The sequence below is a fragment of the Delphinapterus leucas genome, chromosome 6 (assembly GCF_059928025.1).
Source record: "Delphinapterus leucas isolate spDelLeu-1000000601 "Yukka" chromosome 6, BTC_Dleu_Yukka2, whole genome shotgun sequence".
Lineage (NCBI taxonomy): Eukaryota > Metazoa > Chordata > Mammalia > Artiodactyla > Monodontidae > Delphinapterus > Delphinapterus leucas.
In genome coordinates, this window is record NC_143134.1 from 76,438,798 (window position 1) to 76,459,971 (window position 21,174).

Consider the following 21,174-nt stretch of genomic DNA (forward strand, 5'->3'; position numbering starts at 1 on the left):
TAATTGGATGTGTCATTTGGAATTATATCCACTCTTAGGAGACATAAGGTTACTGTGTTAATCCATTTAAATTATTTTTGCACTCTCTGGACGTAGAAACTCTTTACCTTTAAGCAAAGCTGTCAGGATGGCTAAATCAATGTCCTGGTGTCCTTCTGATCCCATCCGAAATACTGTAATCTGAAATTTGAGACAAGGTGACCATTAGCAATGCATTTTTTCTCTCAAGAGAAATTAAATCAATGAGACCATATTTGAACACAGACTATCTTAATATCTATGAGGTAGATTCTTAACCACAGGAAAAGCATGCATACCAACAATTCAATTAGAGGGGTCTGCAACTCATTAAGAGGGAGATGCCTCAGTAGCCTCCAAACAGAAACCAACTTAGATAATTCATTGATTATGGTTACAATCTCTGAAACCAGAGACCAAAGAAAATGTCCCCTTCTACCATTTCAGTTTTAAAATTAAAACTTTCCAGATTTGAAAAAAATGTGTAAGCTATAATTTAAACTATGAGTTGAGAAATTAAGTGTTTAAAAATAGCTAGTTAGTATGCCCTTCAGTAAGTGGCCCCACTATGTATGCATGTGTGTGTGCCCCTGTGTGTTTCTGTGTATATGCACGTGTGCAATACAGCCATCACTACACTCTCTCCTCAGCAATAGTTATTCAAGGGTTTCAATATTGTGATGCCTCTAGATCCTTCAATCCTCTCAATAACCTTAAACTTTCTTGAGAATGACTTAGTATCCAGGTTGTAAGAATGAAAAAGCACACAATAAAATAACATTTTTTCCTCTTAATTCTGGTAAGAAAAGTATTCTCTGGGGATGAATGATGGGGAGGAGAGTACAGATGTAGCAGTGAAGGGTTAATACAAGTTGGATTAATATGAAGTCCCCACATCATGCTTAACAATAATGAAGATTTTTTTTTCCAAGTCAGATGGAAGCTACTTAAGGAAGCCAAAAGGTTATTTGAATATATACATTGGTTGAATTACTACTGTGCTCAACTGCTTTAGACTTCGTTTCTTTATCTGTAAACTGGGAAAATAATAGGGCTTCCCTGTTTCTAACCACATAGGAAGTAAACTTTGTAGGATTTGCTAATGTATAATTCTAAGTTTTGCCACCATGATGAAGAGAACAGGTACCTAGAATCACGGTTAAACTGTCAGTTGCCTTAGAAATCCTCTAGTCCACTATCCAGAGACAGAGTATCAGCATCAAGTTAGAAGAACAGCTGTGACTGGAACCAAGAACAGAGATGAGAGGCAGTTCTTCTCTGTTCTGAACTCAGAAGTGCCTTAAGTGGGAAGAAAACTTCAGGTCCACTGGAGAAAGAACCAAGGAGCAGAAGTGGAATTTTGGCTAAATCTTCAACTCTTTAAGCCAGGGCTGGCTAGGGTTTGAAAGGTATTACTGTGTGCTGAGCTGGTAGCAAGCTGTGGACTACCAGGATAACATCTCTCATTGTTTTAGAAGAATTCAGAAATTAGGCATCAAACGGAATTCCTTAAACGTCTGACCTACTTGTTCTGCAGATGCCTAAATTTCACTGCCTAATTAGAGATCCCATTTCAGATGCAAATTCTTCAAAGGTAGCAAATAGATAAATTTACCCTGAAATATAAGAGTATCAGGTTTTCTTAGGAACAGCTTTGAGGAGGGGAAAGGAAGGTTTATAGTGTGGAGCTGCTAAAGGATTTCAGGGTGGGGGTGGTGGAGATGCAGATATGTGTGCTGTTGTTTGTCCAGGAGCCTGAAATAGCATTGTACTCTGGGGCTTCACAGATTTTCTGGAAAACTGGTGTGGAGGGGATGGCTGTCCACCTGTCTGTGGCACCCCATCCCCAAGGTGTGCTTAGACTGAAGTACCTAAGGATCCTAGAAAGAGGGAGAGGAAGCACCAAAGGGAGGCTGGAGGATGCAAAGATGAAATTTATTTCATAATTTTCCCTTGAGTTGACCTGAGATATTATGTCTCCATTACTGTAAACTTTTTTTTTTTTTTTGCGGTACGCGGGCCTCTCACTGTTCTGGCCTCTCGCGTCGCAGAGCACAGGCTCCGGACGTGCAGGCTCAGCGGCCATGGCTCATGGGCCCAGCTGCTCTGCGGCACGTGGGATCTTCCCGGACTGGGGCACGAACCCATGTCCCCTGCATCGGCAGGCGGACTCTCAACCACTGCGCCACCAGGGAAGCCCTAAACTTTTTAATTTGAAATTAAAATTTAAAAAATATCAATTATTCAATTTATATGTCTTTCTCAGAAAAAAAAGAGAAGTCAAACAAGAAAACCAGAGTCATCTTCTCCTACCACCCCTGGTGTTGGCAAAGATTCAGAAAACCAAGGTGTTCTTATTCTTGGTGGGGATGTGAATTGAAATAGTAGTTTTGGAGTATGATAGATTGATATAAAATTCCTTGGTTTTTATGTATTATTCTTTAACAGCAATTAGCAAAATATTATTTGCTAATATTTTATTTAGCATCTTTTCAACTATGTAAGTGAGGTTGGTACATGTCACCATTCTTGCCTAGTTTTGGTATTAGAGTTGCACTAACTTTTCAGTATGAATTGGTAATCTTTTAAAATTTACTTATGCCCTAGAACGGTTAGCGTAACAAAGGAATTCTCCTTCCGGCAGGTTTAGTAGGATGAAGCATTTTTAAGGATAGATCACTGATCATCTTTATAAATTTTTCAACAGTTACTAACAGTTACTAGATTTTCTGCTTCTCCTGGACTCAATTTCATATATTCTCCTAAGTAATCAAACATTTCATCTAGATTTTCAAATTTATTGGTATACAGTTGTACACAGAATTCTCTTATTACTTAAAAAATCTCTTTTATGTATAGCATTATATGGCAGCTTTTTTGATTCCTCTTTTTCACTTCATCAAAATCATTGTCATATCAAAGAATCAGGTTTTCATTTTATTTATTTTTTTATGATCATAACATACTTTATCTACTGTTCTTTTTTGATTTGTATTTTATTTTTTATACAGCACTTTATTAGTTATCTATTTTATACATATTAGTGTATACATGTCAATCCCAATCTCCCAGTTCATTCCCCCCCTCCCCCCCACTTTCCCCCCTTGGTGTCCGTACGTTTGCTCTCTACATCTGTGTCTCTATTTCTGCCTTGCAAATCGGTTCATCTGTTCCATTTTTCTAGATTCCACATATATGCGGTAATGTACAATATCTGTTTTTCTCTTTCTGACTTAACTTCACTCTGTATGACAGTCTCCAGGTCCATCCACGTTTCTACAAATGACCCAATTTCATTCCTTTTTATAGATGAGTAACATTCCATTGTATATATGTACCACAACTTGTTTATTCATTCATCTGTCGAGGGGCATTTAGGTTGCTTCTATGACCTGGCTATTTTAAATAGTGCTGCAATGAACACTGGGGTGCATGTGTCTTTTTCGATTATAGTTTTCTCTGGGTATATGCCCAGTAGTGGAATTGCTGGGTCATATGGTAATTCTATTTTTAGTTTTTTTAAGGAACCTCCATACTGTTCTCCATAGTGGCTGAATCAATTTACATTCCCACCAACAGTGCAAGAGGGTTCCCTTTCCTCCACTCTCTCCAGCATCTGTTTTTTGTAGATTTTCTGATGATGCCCATTCTAACCAGTGTGAGGTGATACCTCATTGTAGTTTTGATTTGCATTTCTCTAATAATTAGTGATGTTGAGCAGCTTTTCAAGTGCCTCTTGGCCATCTGTATGTCTTCTTTGGAGAAATGTCTATTTAGGTCTTCTGCCTATTTTTTGATTGGGTCGTTTTTTTAATATTGAGCTGTATGAGCTGTTTATATATTTTGGAGATTAATTCTTTGTCCATTGCAAATATTTTCTCCCATTCTGAGGGTTGTCTTTTTGTCTTGTTTTCTTCTTCTTCTTTTTTTAAAAATTTATTTTATTATCTTTGGCTGCCTTGGGTCTTCATTGCTGTGAGCGGGCTTTCTCTAGTTGCAGCAAGGGGGAGTTCCCTGTGCTGCAGTGCACGGACTTCTCATTGTGGTGGCTTCTCTTGTTGCAAAGCATGGGCTCTAAGCACTTGGGCTCAGTAGTTGTGGCACACAGGCTTCAGTAGTTGTGGCTTGCGGGCTCTAGAACACAGGCTTGGTAGTTGTGGCACATGGGATTAGTTGCTCCACGGCATTTGGGATTCTCCTGGACCAGGGCTCGAACCCATGTCCCCTGCATTGGCAGGCAGATTCTTAACCACTACGCCACCAGGGAAGCCCCTCGTCTTGTTTATAGTTTCCTTTGCTGTGCAAAAGCTTTTAAGTTTCATTAAGTCCCATTTGTTTATTTTTGTTTTTATTTCCCTACTCTAGGAGGTGGGTCAAAAGGGTTTTCATTTTATTGACCAATATTATTATTTAAATTTGAAGTTACTATTCCCTGCTCATTCATTTCTTCTACTTTTGCTTCCTTAACTGCTCTTTTCCTAGAAGTTGACTTCTTGGTCAATTTATTTTCATTCTTTCTTATTTCTAACAAATACATTTAAGATTATGTATCTCACATGTTTTCATATGCATTATGTAATTTTCATTCACTTTTAAATATATGTAATTTATTTTCTCTTACTTAAAATTGTTTTTAATATTAGAGTGTATATGTACATATATATGTAACATTTTGTAAATGTATTATTTTTTTTGAAAAAAGTGTTTATTCTCTATTTGTTGGGTACAGAGTTCAATATTATATATAGATTACATACTAATTTTTGATTCAAATACTCTACATATTTACTTCTTATGTCTGAGAGGCATGTTAAAATCTCCTATTTTGATTATACATGTCACAATTATTCCTTGAAAGCAAACACTCTTTGCTTTGTATGTTTTGAAGCTTCTTATAAATGTATAAAAGGTTTGCGACAATCTGTTCTTGGTAGACTGAACTTTTAATCAGCATATAATATCTCCTCTTCCTATTTAATGCTGTTGCTTTGTATTATATTTTGTTTTATATTAATATTGTAATTGTCACACATACACTTATGGAGGATTAGGATTTGTCTGGTATATTATTCCATCTGGTTATTTGTCACTTTTCTGTGATCACTTTGTTTCAGGTGTGTATCTTATAAACAGCAAAGCTAGATGTTTTTTCTAAAATTCAAATAAAATCTCTCTCTGAAAGGCAGAAAAGAATTCAGCTACGTTTAATATGATTATTGATTTTTTTGTCTTATTTCTTCCATCTTTATGTTTTCTGTTTTCTAGATTTTATTATTTCCCTTCTACCCCTTTCTTTTCCTTTAAAAATATCATATATTGGGCTTCCCTGGTGGTACAGTTTAAGCATCCGCCTGTCAATGCAGGGGACATGGGTTCAATCTCTGGTCTGGGAAGATCCTATGTGTTGCAGAGCAACTAAGCCTGTGCACCACAACTACTGAGCCTGTGCTCTAGAGCCTGTGAGCCACAACTACAGAGCCTACATGCCACAACTACTGAAGCCCATGTGCCTAGAGCCCATGCTCCACCAACAAGAGAAGCCACTGAAATGAGAAGCCCATGCACCACAATGAAGAGTAGCCCCTGCTGCGGCAACTAGAGAAAGACTGTGTGCAGCTACGAACACTCAATGTAGCCAAAAATAAAAAAAATTAAATAAATTAAAAAAATCATATATCTGCATAGATAATACATACACATGGCAAAAAAAAATCCCAAGAGTATAAAGAGATATATGGTGAAAATTAAGTATATCACTTCTGTCTTCAGTTTTCCAGTACCCCCTGACAAAGGCAACCAGTATTATTAGCTGTAGAGATGCTCTACACATATATGGACAGAAATGCATATGCCTCCCTTTCAAACAAGTGGTGGCAAGCTTTACATAGTAGTTTATACTTTGCTCTTTTACACTTGACAATCTATCCTGGAGACCATTCTATTCAACCATGAAGAGATGTGCACCCTTATCTGCTTAGTGCCTAATGTTTCACTACATACCTGTACTTCTATTAATGAACATGTGGGTTGTTTCCAATCTGCTGTCATTATTAACACCACTGCAGGGGATACCCTTGTGCACACATGGCTGAGTATACCTGTAGGATAAAGTTTGTAGATATAGAATTTCTTGGCCCAGTTAATCTGAGAGAAGCTCTTTAATTCATTACTCTGATTCTGCTCCCAGGCCTCTCCTGTTTTCTACTTTTATTTTGATCCTGTATGGTAAGTGAAATAACTTTTAACTTCAAAGTATATATTTTTTCCTATAATTGGAAACTCTAGTTTCTATACCACCTTCTTTTATTTTTAATTAGACTATAGAGTTTATTTGGATTTCACCAGTTTTTTTTAAACAAATTTATTGCAGTATAATTGCTTTAAAATGGTGTGTTAGTTTCTGCTTTATAAAAAACTATACATATACATATACCCCATATCGCCTCCCTCTTTTGTCTCCCTCCCACCCTCCCTATCCCAACACTCTGCCCCTAGGTTCTTAGTAACCTTTTTTTTTTTTTACATTCCATATATATGTGTTAGCATATGGGATTTGTTTTTCCCTTTCTGACTTACTTCACTCTGTATGACACACTCTAGGTCCATCCACCTCACTACAAATAACTCAATCTCGTTTCTTTTTATGGCTGAGTAATATTCCATTGTACATATGTGCCACATCTTCTTTATCCATTCATCTGTTCATGGACACTTAGGTTGCTTCCATGTCCTGGCTATTGTAAATAAAGCTGCAATGAACATTGTGGTACATGACTCTTTTTGAATTATGGTTTACTCAGGGTATATGCCCAGTAGTGGGATTGCTGGGTTATATGGTAGTTCTATTTTAAGTTTTTCAAGGAACCTCCATACTGTTCTCCATAGTGGCTGTATCAATTTACATTCCCACCAACAGTGCAAGAGGGTTCTCCTTTCTCCACACCCTCTCCAGCATTTATTGTTTGTAGATTTTTTGATGATGGCCATTTTGACTGGTGTGAGGTGATACCTCATTGTACTTTTGATTTGCATTTCTCTAATAATAAGTGATGTTGAGCAGCTTTTCATGTGTTTGTTAGCAATCTGTATATCTTCTTTGGAGAAATGACTATTTTGGTGTTCTGACCATTTTTGGACTGGGTTGTTTGTTTTATTGATATTGAGCTGCATGAGCTACTTGTAAATTTTGGAGATTAATCCTTTGTCAGTTGCTTAATTTGCAAATATTTTATCCCATTCTGAGGGTTGTCTTTTCGTCTTGTTTATGGTTTCCTTTGCTGTGCAAAAGCTTTTAGGTTTCATTAGGTCGCAATTGTTTATTTTTATTTCCATTTCTCTAGGAGGTGGGTCAAAAAGGATCTTTCTGTGATGTATGTCATAGAGTGTTCTGCCTATGTTTTCCTCTAAGAGTTTGATAGTGTCTGGCCTTACATTTAGGTCTTTCATCCATTTTGAGTTTATTTTTGTGTATGGTGTTAGCGAGTTAGGGAGTTCATTCTTTTACATGTAGCTGTGCAGTTTTCCCAGCACCACTTATTGAAGAGACTGTATATTTTTCTCTCCTTTATCAAAAATAAGGTGACCATATGTGCGTGGGTTTATCTCTGGGCTTTCTATACTGTTCCATTGTTCTGTATTTCGGTTTTTGTGCCAGTACCATACTGTCTTGATTACTGTAGCTTTGTAGTATAGTCTGAAGTCAGGGAGCCTGATTCCTCCAACTCCGTTTTTCTTTCTCAAGATTGCTTTGGCTATTCAGGGTCTTTTGTGTTTCCATACAAATTGTGAAATTTTTTGTTCTAGCTCTGTGAAAAATGCCATTGGTAGTTTCATAGGGATTGCATCGAATCTGTAGATTGCTTTGGGTAGTACAGTCATTTTCACAATGTTGATTCTTCCAATCCAAGAACACGGTATATCTCTCCAACTGTCTGTATCACCTTTAATTTCTTTCATCAGTGTCTTATCGTTTTCTGCATACAGGTTTTTTGTCTCCTTAGGTAGGTTTATTCCTAGGTATTTTTTTCTTTTTGTTGCAATGGTAAATGGGAGTGTTTCCTTAATTTCACTTTCAGATTTTTCATCATTAGTGTATAGGAATACAACAGATTTCTGTGCATTACTTTTGTACCCTGCTGCTTTACCAAATTCATTGATTAGCTCTAGTAGTTTTCTGGTAGCATCTTTAGGATTCTCTATGTATAGTATCATGTCATCTGCAAACAGTGACAGTTTTACTTCTTCTTTTCCGATTTGGATTCCTTTTCTTTTTCTTCTCTGATTGCTATGGCTAAAACTTCCAAAACTACGTTGAATAAGAGTGGTGAGAGTGGGCAACCTAGTCTTGTTCCTGACACTAGAGGAAATGGTTTCAGTTTTTCACCATTGAGAACAATGTTGGCTGTGGGTTTGTCATATATGGCCTGTATTATGTTGCGGTAGGTTCCCTCTATGCATGCTTTCTGGAGGGTTTTTATCATAAATGGGTATTGAATTTTGTCAAAAGCTTTTTCTGCATCTATTGAGATGATAATATGGTTTTTCTCCTTCAATTTGTTAATATGGTGTATCACATTCCTTGCATTCCTGGGATAAACCCCACTTGATCATGGTGTATGGCCCTTTTAATGCACTCTTGGATTCTGTTTGCTAGTAATTTGTTGAGGATTTTTGCATCTATGTTCATCAGTGATATTGGCCTGTAGTTTTCCTTCTCTGTAACATCTTTGGTTTTGATATCAGGGTGATGGTGGCCTCACAGAATGAGTTTGGGAGTGTTCCTCCCTGTGCTATATTTTGGAAGAGTTAGAGAAGGACAGGTGTTAGCTCTTCCCGAAATGTTTGACAGAAATTGCCTGTGAAGCAATCTGGTCCTGGGCTTTTGTTTGCTAGAAGATTTTTAACCACAGTCTTAATTTCAGTGCTTGTGACTGGTCTCTTTATATTTTCTATTTCTTTCTGGCTCAGTCTCGGAAGGTTGTGCTTTTCTAAGAATGTGTCCATTTCTTCCATTTTATTGGCATATAGCTGTTTGTAGTAATCTCTCATAATCCTTTGTACTTCTGCAGTGTCAGTTGTTACTCCTCCTTTTCCATTTCTAATTCTATTGATTTCAGTCTTCTCCCTTTTTTTCTTGATGAGTCTGGCTAATGGTTTATCAATTTTGTTTATCTTCTCAAAGAACCAGCTTATAGTTTTATTGATCTTTGTGACTGTTTCCACTGGTGAAAGTGGGGTGTGAAAGTCCCCTACTATGATTGTGTTGCTGCTGATTTCCCCTTTTATGGCTGTTAGCATTTGCCTTATGTATTGAGGTGCTCCTATGTTGGGTGCATATATATTTACAATTTTATATATTCTTCTTGGATTGATCCCTTGATCATTATGTAGTGTCCTTCTTTGTCTCTTGTAATAGTCTATATTCTAAAGTCTCTTTTGTCTGATATAAGAATTGCTACTCCAGCTTTCTTCTGATTTCCATCTGCATGGAATATCTTTCTCCATCCCCTCACTTTCAGTCTGTATGTGTCCCTAGGTCTGAAATGGGTCTCTTGTAGACAGCATTTATATGGGTCTTGTTTTTATCCACTCAGCCAGTCTATGTCTTTTGTTGGAGCATTTAATCCATTTACATTTAACGTAATTATCGATATGTATGTTCCTATTACAATTTTCTTAATTGTTTCGGGTTTGTTATTGTAAGTCTTTTCCTTCTCTTGTGTTTCCTGCCTAGAGAAGTTCCTTTAGCATTTGCTGTAAAGTTGGTTTGGTGACGCTGAACTCTCTCAGCTTTTGCTTGTCTGTTTAGGTTTTGATTTCTCCGTCAAATCTGAACGACATCCTTGCTGGGTAGAATAAACTTGGTTGTCGGTTTTTCCCTTTCATCAGTTTAAATATGTCCTGAGTTTCTGCTGAAAGATCAGCTGTTAACCTTATGGGGATTCCCTTGTGTGTTATTTGTTGTTCTTCCCTTGCTGTTTTTAATATTTTTTCTTTGTATTTAATTTCTTTTTTATTAATTAATTAATTTATTTATTTTTGGCTGTGTTGGGTCTTCGTTTCTGTGCGAGGGCTTTCTCTAGCTGTGGCAAGCAGGGGCCACTCTTCATCGTGGTGTGTGGGCCTCTCACTCTCGCAGCCTCACTTGTTGCAGAGCACAGGCTCCAGACGCGCAGGCTCAGTACTTGTGGCTCACGGGCCTAGTTGCTCCGCAGCATGTGTGATCTTCCAAAACCAGGGCTCGAATCCATGTCCCCTGCAGTAGCAGGCAGATTCTCAACCACTGCGCCACCAGGGACGCCCTGTATTTAATTTTTGATAGTTTGATTATTGTGTGTTGGCGTGTTTCTCCTTGGATTTATCCTGTATGGGACTCCCTGTGCTTCCTGGACTTGATTAACTGTTTCCTTTCCCATATTAGGGAAGTTTTTAACTATAATCTCTTCAAATATTTTCTCAGTCTCTTTCTTTTTCTCTTCTTCTTCTGGGACCCCTATAATTTGAATGTTGGTGTGTTTAATGTTGTCTCTGAGGTCTCTGAGACTGTCCTCAATTCTTTTCATTCTTTTTTCTTTATTCTGCTCTGCAGTAGTTATTTCCACTATTTTATCTTCCAGGTCACTTATCTGTTCTTCTGCCTCAGTTATTCTGCTATTGATTTCTTTTGGAGAACTTTTAATTTCATTTATTGTGTTGTTCATTATTGTTTGTTTGCTCTTTAGTTTTTCTAGGTCCTAGCGAAAGCTCTCCCAGAGAACTCCATCTCAATGCTAAGACCTAGCTCCGCTCAGTGCCCAGCAAGCTACAGTGCTGGACACCCTATGCCAAACAACTAGCAAGACAGGAACACAACCCACCCATTAGCAGAGAGGCTGCCTAAAATCATAATAAGGCCACAGACACCCCAAAACACACCACCAGACGTGGGCCTGCCCACCAGAAAGACAAGATCCAGCCTCATCCACCAGAACACAGGCAAGAGTCCCTTCCACCAGGAAGCCTACACAACCCACTGAACCAACTTTAGCCACTGGGGACAGACATCAAAAACAACGGGAGCTACGAACCTGCAGCCTGCAAAAAGGAGACCCCAAACAGTAAGATAAGCAAAATGAGAAGACAGAAAAACACATAGCAGATGAAGGAGCAAGATAAAAACCCACCAGACCTAACAAATGAAGAGGAAATAGGCAGTCTACCTGAAAAAGAATTCAGAATAATGATAGTAAAGATGATCCAAAATCTTGGAAATACAATAGAGAAAATGCAAGAAACATTTAACAAGGACCTAGAAGAACTAAAGATGAAACAAGCAATGATGAAAAACACAATAAATGAAATTAAAAATACTCTAGAAGGGATCAGTAGCAGAATAACTGAGGCAGAAGAACGGATAAGTGACCTGGAAGATAAAATAGTGGAAATAACTACTGCAGAGAAGAATAAAGAAAAAAGAATGAAAAGAACAGAGGACAGTCTCAGAGGCCTCTGGGACAACATCAAATGCACCAACATTCGAATTATAGGGGTTCCAGAAGAAGAAGAGAAAAAGAAAGGGACTGAGAAAATATTTGAAGAAATTATAGTTGAAAACTTCCCTAATATGGGAAAGGAAATAGTTAAGTGCAGGAAGCACAGAGAGTCCCATACAGGATAAATCCAAGGAGAAACACGCCAAGACACGTATTAATCTAACTGTCAAAAATTAAATACAAAGAAAACGTATTAAAAGCAGCAAGGGAAAAACAACAAATAACACACAAGGGAATCCCCATAACGTTAACAGCTGACCTTTCAGCAGAAACTGTGCAAGCCAGAAGGAACAGGCAGGACATATTCAAAGTGATGAAGGAGAAAAACCTACAACCAAGATTACTGTACCCAGCAAGGATCTCATTCAGATTTGATGGAGAAATTAAAAACTTTACAGACAAGCAAAAGCTGAGAGAGTTTAGCACCACCAAACCAGCTCTACAAAACATGCTAAAGGATCTTCTCTAGGCAAGAAACACAAGAGAAGGAAAAGACCTACAACAACAAACCCAAAACAATTAAGAAAATGGGAATAGGGACATACATATCGATAATTACCTTAAATGTAAATGGATTAAATGCTCCCACCAAAAGACACAGATTGGCTGAATGGATACAAAAACAAGACCCATATACATGCTGTCTACAAGAGACCCACTTCAGACCTAGAGACACATACAGGCTGAAAGTGAGGGGATGGAAAAAAATATTCCATGCAAATGGAAACCAAAAGAAAGTGGAGTAGCAATTCTCGTATCAGACAAAATAGTCTTTAAAATAAAGACTATTAGAAGAGACAAAGAAGGCCAGTACATAATGATCAAGGGATCGATCCAAGAAGAAGATATAACAATTGTAAATATTTATGCACCCAACATAGGAGCACCTCAATACATAAGGCAAATACTAACAGCCATAAAAGGGGAAATCGACAGTAACACATTCATAGTAAGGGACTTTAACACACCACTTTCACCAATGGACAGATCATCCAAAATGAAAATAAATAAGGAAACACAAGCTTTAAATGATACATTAAACAAGACGGACTTAATTGATATTTATAGGACATTCCATCCAAAAACAAAAGCATACACATTTTTCTCAAGTGCTCATGGAACTTTCTCCAGGATAGATCATACCTTGGGTCACAAATCAAGCCTTGGTAAATTGAAGAAAATTGAAATTGTATCAAGTATCTTTTCCAACCACAACGCTATGAGACTAGGTATCAATTACAGGAAAAGATCTGTAAAAAATACAAACACATGGAGGCTAAACAATACACTACTTAATAATGAAGTGATCACTGAAGAAATCAAAAAATACCTAGAAACAAATGACAATGGAGACACGACCACCCCAACCTATGGGATGCAGCAAAAGCAGTTCTAAGAGGGAAGTTCATAGCAATACAATCCTACCTTAAGAAACAGGAAACATCTCAAATAAACAACCTAACCTTGCACCTAAAGCAATTACAGAAAGAAGAACAAAAAAACCCCAAAGTTAGCAGAAGGAAAGAAATCACAAAGATCAGATCAGAAATAAATGAAAAAGAAATGAAGGAAACGATAGCAAAGATCAACAAAACTAAAAGCTGGTTCTTTGAGAAGATAAACAAAATTGATAAACCATTTGCCAGACTCATCAAGAAAAAAAGGGAGAAGACTCAAATCAATAGAATTAGAAATGAAAAAGCAGAAGTAGCAACTGACACTGCAGAAATAGAAAAGATCATGAGAGATTACTACAAGCAACTCTATGCCAATAAAATGGACAACCTGGAAGAAATGGACAAATTCTTAGAAATGCACAACCTGCCAAGACTGAATCAGGAAGAAATAGAAAATATGAAAAGACCAATCACAAGCACTGAAATTAAAACTGTGATTAAAAATCTTCCAACAAACAAAAGCTCAGGACCAGATGGCTTCATAGCCTAATTCTATCAAACATTTAGTGAAGAGCTAACACCTATCCTTCTCAAACTCTTCCAAAATATAGCAGAGGGAGGAACACTCCCAAACTAATTCTTCGAGGCCACCATCACCCTGATACCAAAAGCAGACAAGGGTGCCACAAAGAGAGAAAACTACAGGCCAATATCACTGATGAACATAGATGCAAAAATCCTCAACAAAATACTAGCAGACAGAATCCAACAGCACATTAAGAGGATCATACACCATGATCAAGTGGGGTTTATTCCAGGAATGCAAGGATTCTTCAATATATGCAAGTCAATAAATGTGATACACCATATTAACAAATTGAAGGAGAAAAACCATATGGTCATCTCAATAGATGCAGAGAAAGCTTTCGACAAAATTCAACACCCATTTATGATAAAAACCCTCCAGAAAGTAGGCATAGAGTGAACTTTCCTTAACATAATAAAGGCCATATATGACAAACCCACAGCCAACATCATCCTCAATGGTGAAAAACTGAAAGCATTTCCACTAAGATCAGGAATAAGACAAGGTTGCCCACTCTCACCACTCTTATTCAACATAGTTTTGGAAGTTTTAGCCACAGCAATCAGAGAAGAAAAGGAAATAAAAGGAATCCAAATCGGAAAAGAAGAAGTAAAGCTGTCACTGTTTGCAGATGACATGATACTATACATAGAGAATCCTAAAGATGCTACCAGAAAACTACTAGAGCTAATCAATGAATTTGGCAAAGTAGCAGGATACAAAATTAATGCACAGAAATCTCTGGCATTCCTATACACTAATGATGAAAAATCTGAAAGTGAAATCAAGAAAACACTCCCATTTACTACTGCAACAAAAAGAATAAAATATCTAGGAATAAACCTACCTAAGGAGACAAAAGACCTGTATGCAGAAAATTATAAGATACTGATGAAAGAAATTAAAGATGATACAAACAGATGGAGAGATATACTATGTTCTTGGATTGGAAGAATCAACATTGTGAAAATGACTGTACTACCCAAAGCAATCTACAGATTCAATGCAATCCCTATGAAACTACCAATGGCATTTTGCACAGAGCTAGAACAAAAAGTTTCACAATTTGTATGGAAACACAAAAGACTCTGAATCGCCAATGTATTCTTGAGAAAGAAAAATGGAGCTGGAAGAATCAGGCTCCCTGACTTCAGACTATACTACAAAGCTACAGTAATCAAGACAGTATGGTACTGGCACAAAAACAGAAATACAGATCAATGGAACAGGAGAGAAAGCCCAGAGATAAACTCATGCACATATGGCCACTTTATCTTTGATAAAGGAGGCAAGAATATACAATGGAGAGAAAACAGCCTCTTCAATAAGTGGTGCTGGGAAAACTGGACAGCTACATGTAAAAGAATGAACTCTCTAACTCCCTAACACCATACACAAAAAAAACCTCAAAATGGATTAAAGAGCTAAATGTAAGGCCAGACACTATAAAACTCTTAGAGGAAAACATAGGCAGAACACTCTGACATAAATCACAGCACGTTCCTTTGGACCCACCTCCTAGAGAAACTGAAATAAAAATAAACAATTGCGATCTAATGAAACCTAAAAGCTTTTGCACAGCAAAGGAAACCATAAACAAGTTGAAAAGACAACCCTCAGAATGGGATAAAATATTTGCAAATTAAGCAACTGACAAAGGATTAATCTCCAAAATTTACAAGTAGCTCATGCAGCTCAATATCAAAAAAAGAAACAACCCAATCTAAAAATGGGCAGAACACCTAAACAGACGTATTTCCAAAGAAGATATACAGATTGCTAACAAACATATGAAAGGATGCTCAACATCACTAATCATTAGAGAAATGCAAATCAAAACTAATGAGGTATCACCTCACACCAGTCAAAATGGCCATCATCAAAAAATCTACAAACAATAAGTGCTGGAGAGGGTGTGGAGAAAAGGGAATCCTCTTGCACTGTTGGTGGGAATGTAAATCGATACAGCCACTACGGAGAACAGTATGGAGGTTCCTTAAAAAATTAAAAATAGAACTACCATATGACCCAGCAATCCCACTACTGGGCATATACCCTGAGAAAACCATAATTCAAAAAGAGTCATGTACCAAAATGTTCATTGCAGCTCTATTTACAATAGCCCAGAGATGGAAACAACTTAAGTGTCCATCATCGGATGAATGGATAAAGAAGATGTGGCACATATATACAATGGAATATTACTCAGCCATAAAAAGAAACGAAATTGAGCTATCTGTAATGAGGTGGATAGACCCAGAGTCTGTCATACAGAGTGAAGTAAGTCAGAAAGAGAGACAAATGCCGTATGCTAACACATATATATGGAATTTAAGAAAAAAAAATGTCATGAAAAACCTAGGGGTGAAACAGGAATAAAGACACAGACTTACGAGAATGGACTTGAGGCTATGAGGAGGGGGAAGGGTAAACTGTGACAAAGCAAGAGAGAGGCATGGACATATATACACTACCAAACGTAAGGTAGATAGCTAGTGGGAATCAGCCGCATAGCACAGGGAGATCAGCTCGGTGCTTTGTGACCACCTGGAGGGGTGGGATAGGGAGGGTGGGAGGGAGGGAGACGCAAGCGGGAAGAGATATGGGAACATATGTATATATATAACTGATTCATTTTGTTGTGAAGCTGAAACTAACATACCATTGTAAAGCAATTATACTCCAATAAAGATGTTAAAATGAAAAAAAAAAATAGAACTACCATATGACCCAGCAATCCCACTGCTGGGCATATACCCTGAGAAAACCATAATTCACAAATAGTCATGTACCACAATGTTCACTGCAGCACTATTTAAAATAGCCAGGACATGGAAGCAACCTAAGTGTCCATGAACAGATGAATGGATAAAGAAGATGTGGCACATATGTACAATGGAATATTACTCAGCCATAAAAAAAACGAGATTGAGTTATTTGTAGTGAGGTGGATGGACCTAGAGTCTGTCATACAGAGTGAAGTAAGTCATAAAGAGAAAAATAAATACCGTTTGCTAACACATATATATGGAATCAAAAAAAGAAAAACAGTTCTGATGAACCTAGGGGCAGGACAAGGATAATGACACAGACCTAGAGAATGGACTTGAGGACACGCGGAGGGGGAAGGGTAAGCTGGAACGATGTGAGAGAGTAGCACTGACATAGCTAGTGGGAAGCAGCTGCATAATAGAGGGAGATCAGCTCAGTGCTGTGTGACCACCCAGAGGGGTGGGATAGGGATGGTGGGAGGGAGACGCAAGAGGGAGGGGATATGGGGATATATGTATATGTACAGTTGATTCACTTTGTTATACAACAGAAACTAGCACAACATTGTAAAGCAATTATACTCCAATAAAGATATTAACTTTAAAAAAAAGAAAAAAAATGATATAAAATATGTATAAGCACTGTATAAATGTAGGTTATTGTTTTTCTTGCTACTCCTTTCTTTGAGGATAAATATTACATCCATCACCTGTTCTGAGGTAAATTGACAAAGACAGTTTTCTTGCCAAGACTAAAAATAAGACACAAGAGAGACTTGGTGTTGCCCAGGAAAACACATATGGCTATTTAAGTTTGCACTTTCCAAGAAAGCTAATAAAATGAAATAAGTACTTAAAAAAAAAAAGTATTACATATTCATTTGGCTGGAGCACTGTAAAGGGAAGGTAACTAGTGAAGGAAGGTTGGGGCCGAGTTGTGAACCATCTTCAGTGTTAAGGAATTTGGACATAATTCACTATGTACTAGGCCTTGTGCCAAGCACTTTATATATATTACCTTGTGAATCTTCACATCAATGCTGTGAGGCTCTGTGAGATTAGATTAGTACCCAACAGCGCTTAGCTGGTAAATGGCAGAGTCAAGATTAGATCTCAGATCTGCTCAGCTCTAAAGGCTATGCTCTTAGCCTGCTAGGCTATCTTGCTGAAGTCAAATACTGCTGGATGCAAATTAATCTCAGGGTACAAACTGGAGGTGAGGCCCAGCTTCAGGGCTGTTGCAGCAGGTTTAAGGTGAAGTAACAAGGGCCTGGATTAGGATATGGCTGTGTGATGGAGAAGAGGCTCTGTGCGAGGAACATCAAGAAGGATCACAAGGTGGGTTGATTTTCAGGGGTCAAGAGACAGGAAGGAATCAAAGATGACTCTTAATTTTTCAGCCTTGGTGCTGAGAGCATGGGGCTGATCTTAAGGGAAACAGAAAAGCCAGGAAAAGTGAAGAGTTTTCCATAACTTCTATTCTTTTTGATTCAGAAGCTGAGTATTGGCCAGGGCAGCACACTACAAGGTAGGGGGTGATTTTAGACAGCGCTCTGCCGGGCAGTGAAACCAAAATGAGTAGAATCCCTGCTGCCCACATGCCTTCAAAATCTTCCCACTGTAAGCCAAAAGATGAGCTCTTTGTTAAAATGCCTTTGACTAGAGCTACACCAAAGCCCTGGGGAGATTCTGAAGAGTAGGGAAAGGGAAGGATTTGGCAAAACTTGAGGCTATCAACAGCTTTTCAGGTTATAACTGCCACAGAGCAATGTGTATGTATGTGGAGATACCCAGGACTGAGAAAACAGAAGCTCTCATCAAGTTGCTCTCTTTAGAGAGCAAAATTGGAGGCATGTTTTACTTACATTCTATCACGACAATAAGGAGATATGTGCACGTGCACACACATACGCACACACACAGTGGTTTTGCGAGTCACATGACTTGGCAATATTAAATATGCTAACTGCCGCCCCAGAAAACAACTCTGTACAATTTGAGTGTGGTTCTCTTGGATGGAAGAATGTACCTTTCAACCAGCATCGCCTTTCCCACAAAGAACCCTCAGAAAAATGTTCAGCTTTACATTTACCACTTTCATCAAATGCTTGCAGTTTTTACATATTCCTGTTACACTGATTGTACAGTTATATGATGATGTCTATCTTATTTGGAGATATTAAAGAATGATGAATTGTTCTATAGAGGTGAATTTTCTAGTTAAGTATGGGTTATTGCTTGACACCAAATGAAAACAAGTTAGTTCTCTTGGATGGAAACTTTTCTAAAATGGAACAGACACATTTGTCTTCTTAGACAACATTAAATAAAATGAAAATCCATTTATTTTTGGTGTGACTTTGTGATGTTCTCATTGACTGTCAGGAAGGTAGCACTACTTCGTCCTATCGAAATGACCTCAGACCGTTCATGTTCAGAGTTCATGTATCTGCTATTTATTAGTTCCTCACTCCACAGTCTAACTCTTCTCAGAACCATCCTTGAGGCATAAAGGGCAGGAGTACCAGACCAAAACTGAACCAAAGAATGGTGGTTTCTGTGGCATTTAGTGCTTTTGACTGTGTGGGACTTAGTGCAGACTGTCTGATATTAATGACAGCATTCAAATAACTCTTTTTTCATTTCTTATTTCCTGGTTCTGCATAGTTGAGGATTCTGTATAAGAGATCTTCAGATAAATTAGACTTTGTCATACTTTTAGCAGGAAATTTTTCTAATTAATTTTATATGAACTATTTCTGCTAATCCCTACTAGGGAGTTAAGGATTGAACACGTCTAGCCTCTTAAGGAGAGCAGTTGCTAAGTGACATTAGCACATCTGCCTAAGGTAAGAATAGAAGAAAGCTCTTAATCATAATAATAGCAGCTGTAGTATGCAAGCACTCCTCTAAACATTGTACATGTACAACTCACTAATCTTACCAATGACCCTCAGTATTATTATTCTTGTTTTCCAGTAGAGATACCTGAAGCTTAGAAAGGTAAAGTAACTTATTCAAAGTCACATAGCTGGAATTCTCATGGTGTGTGCTCAGACACTACTGTTGAAGGCCTCGCCGCTCATTCTGCTGGACGATTCATCAGAGTTCCCTGGATTTTATGGAGGGACAGAAAGAGAATGAATGGAAGCTGCACTGAGGTCAGAGGCAGTGTCCATATTTGATGTTGATGAAAGAGACAGCATTACTATTCAGTCTTGAACCTCCTCTCTGTTGCTTCAGCAAGAGCACTTACTGATTGTCAGCTATGCAAACAGATTTTTATCATTTATCATCAGCTCTTTTAGACTTTGCTTTTTAAATAGAGAATTTCCTAGATGCCCCAAAGTAGAAACAACATGGAATAAAGCAAGCTGCTAAAGAAAGTCAAGTTCCCAAAAATAGGCTTGATAGAACAACATGGAAAGGCATAAATTTTTAGCTAGCAATTATAAAGCTACTGCATTAAACTGAAGTAACAGTGGCACAAAGTAGAATGTAATTATTTTCTGTCCAGCACCTGTCTTTGAGTCCGTCACTTCGTTATTCATTTCTGGACATCAGTGAGAAATATTTCTCTCCTTTTTAATCTCTTCCTTATCAGTCAATTGCAGCAGAACATCCCTTAGCTTGAAAGTTATGTATGGAGAGATACATGGGAACATTCAAGAAACATTCAAATGTTGAGTCCCTCTCTCATGCAAACACTGCATTTCTTTCAGTTATGTTTTTAGCCTCCCCTTCTCCTTTCTTCCTCATTCCTTCTCTCCTTTCCTTCTTTCCTTCCAAAAATATTAACTAGGAGCCTTTAAAGGGCCAGGCACTGTGCAGGGACACACACACACACACACACACAACCACACACACATATTTTCTAGATATTTGTTTCTATGGAATAGGAACTGTAGCTAGGTGAAGCTCAGTTCAAAATTTATAACCTTAAAAACGGCATCATAAGAGTAATTTTATTAGTTAAAAAAGCAAATATAGTTCTTAGATGATGAGAAAAGTGCACCTGGGAGTTTTTCTGGCCATAGTTGTTTAAAAAAAGAAACAATATAACATATTAGCAGCTAAATGAAGCTAAATTTAGATGTGTGAAAAAATTACACAATTATGTACTACTCAGTGGGTCCCTGAAATTGTGAATAAAAAGGAAATTAGTGGGTTTATACCAGGTACAATGGATAATTCTAATCCCTTGAAAAGAAAGCAGGTTTTATTTTTATTCACCCTTCAGAAAAGAAAAACCTAGTTTTAACTAAATAGTAGAGTGTGTTTGAGGGAATGACACCATTAGTGGCTCTCCATAATTATGTCATCAATCTGAAAAAGCATGTAAGGCCAAGTTTACCCCATATACAGATACCATAATTCTAAGGGTCTAAGACTTGATAGAACTGTGGCAGTCCTAAAATAAATTGGGCAACAGCAAGAATTTTTTTTTCCAAAAGAAGAAATATAATGTGAATGACAAATCCTTTAGTTATTCAAGACAATATTTTATCAAGTATCTCACCATCTTTTAAAAAAGGCCACCAGAAACATGACCACCATGCTACCAGGAACTAATGAGGAAGACAGCCCACAGCCACCAGCATGCCTGATGTTGCAAAGGAGGGGCAGCTCAGGAACATTTCTCCAGGTTGCTTGGTTTTTTGAGTCTATCTGTCAGGCTAGTTCAATTCCTCCAAGAATTCCCAGATGTGACAGGCAGTCACCAGCTTTGCTGGGCATGACAAGTTCCATTTCAAGGAGTTCAGTGTGTATTTTCAAGTAGACTGGCTGCTGTTATGGGCCCAGTCAACTTCAGGTTTCAATTGCTTTTCAAGCACTGCTTCACTGAGCACACTCAGCAATCACAGAACCAC

The 21,174-nt window shown here is 37.8% G+C and overlaps 1 protein-coding gene across 1 annotated transcript in view; it reads right to left on the bottom strand.

Moving 5' to 3' along the window:
* Positions 1–21,174, bottom strand: part of TRPM3 (transient receptor potential cation channel subfamily M member 3) — a 248,298-nt gene that overhangs the window by 127,214 nt on the left and 99,910 nt on the right. The window contains exon 8 of the mRNA XM_089912633.1: positions 108–180. Coding sequence (XP_089768759.1) covers positions 108–180 — 73 coding nt within the window. The remainder of the gene's footprint in view (positions 1–107; positions 181–21,174) is intronic.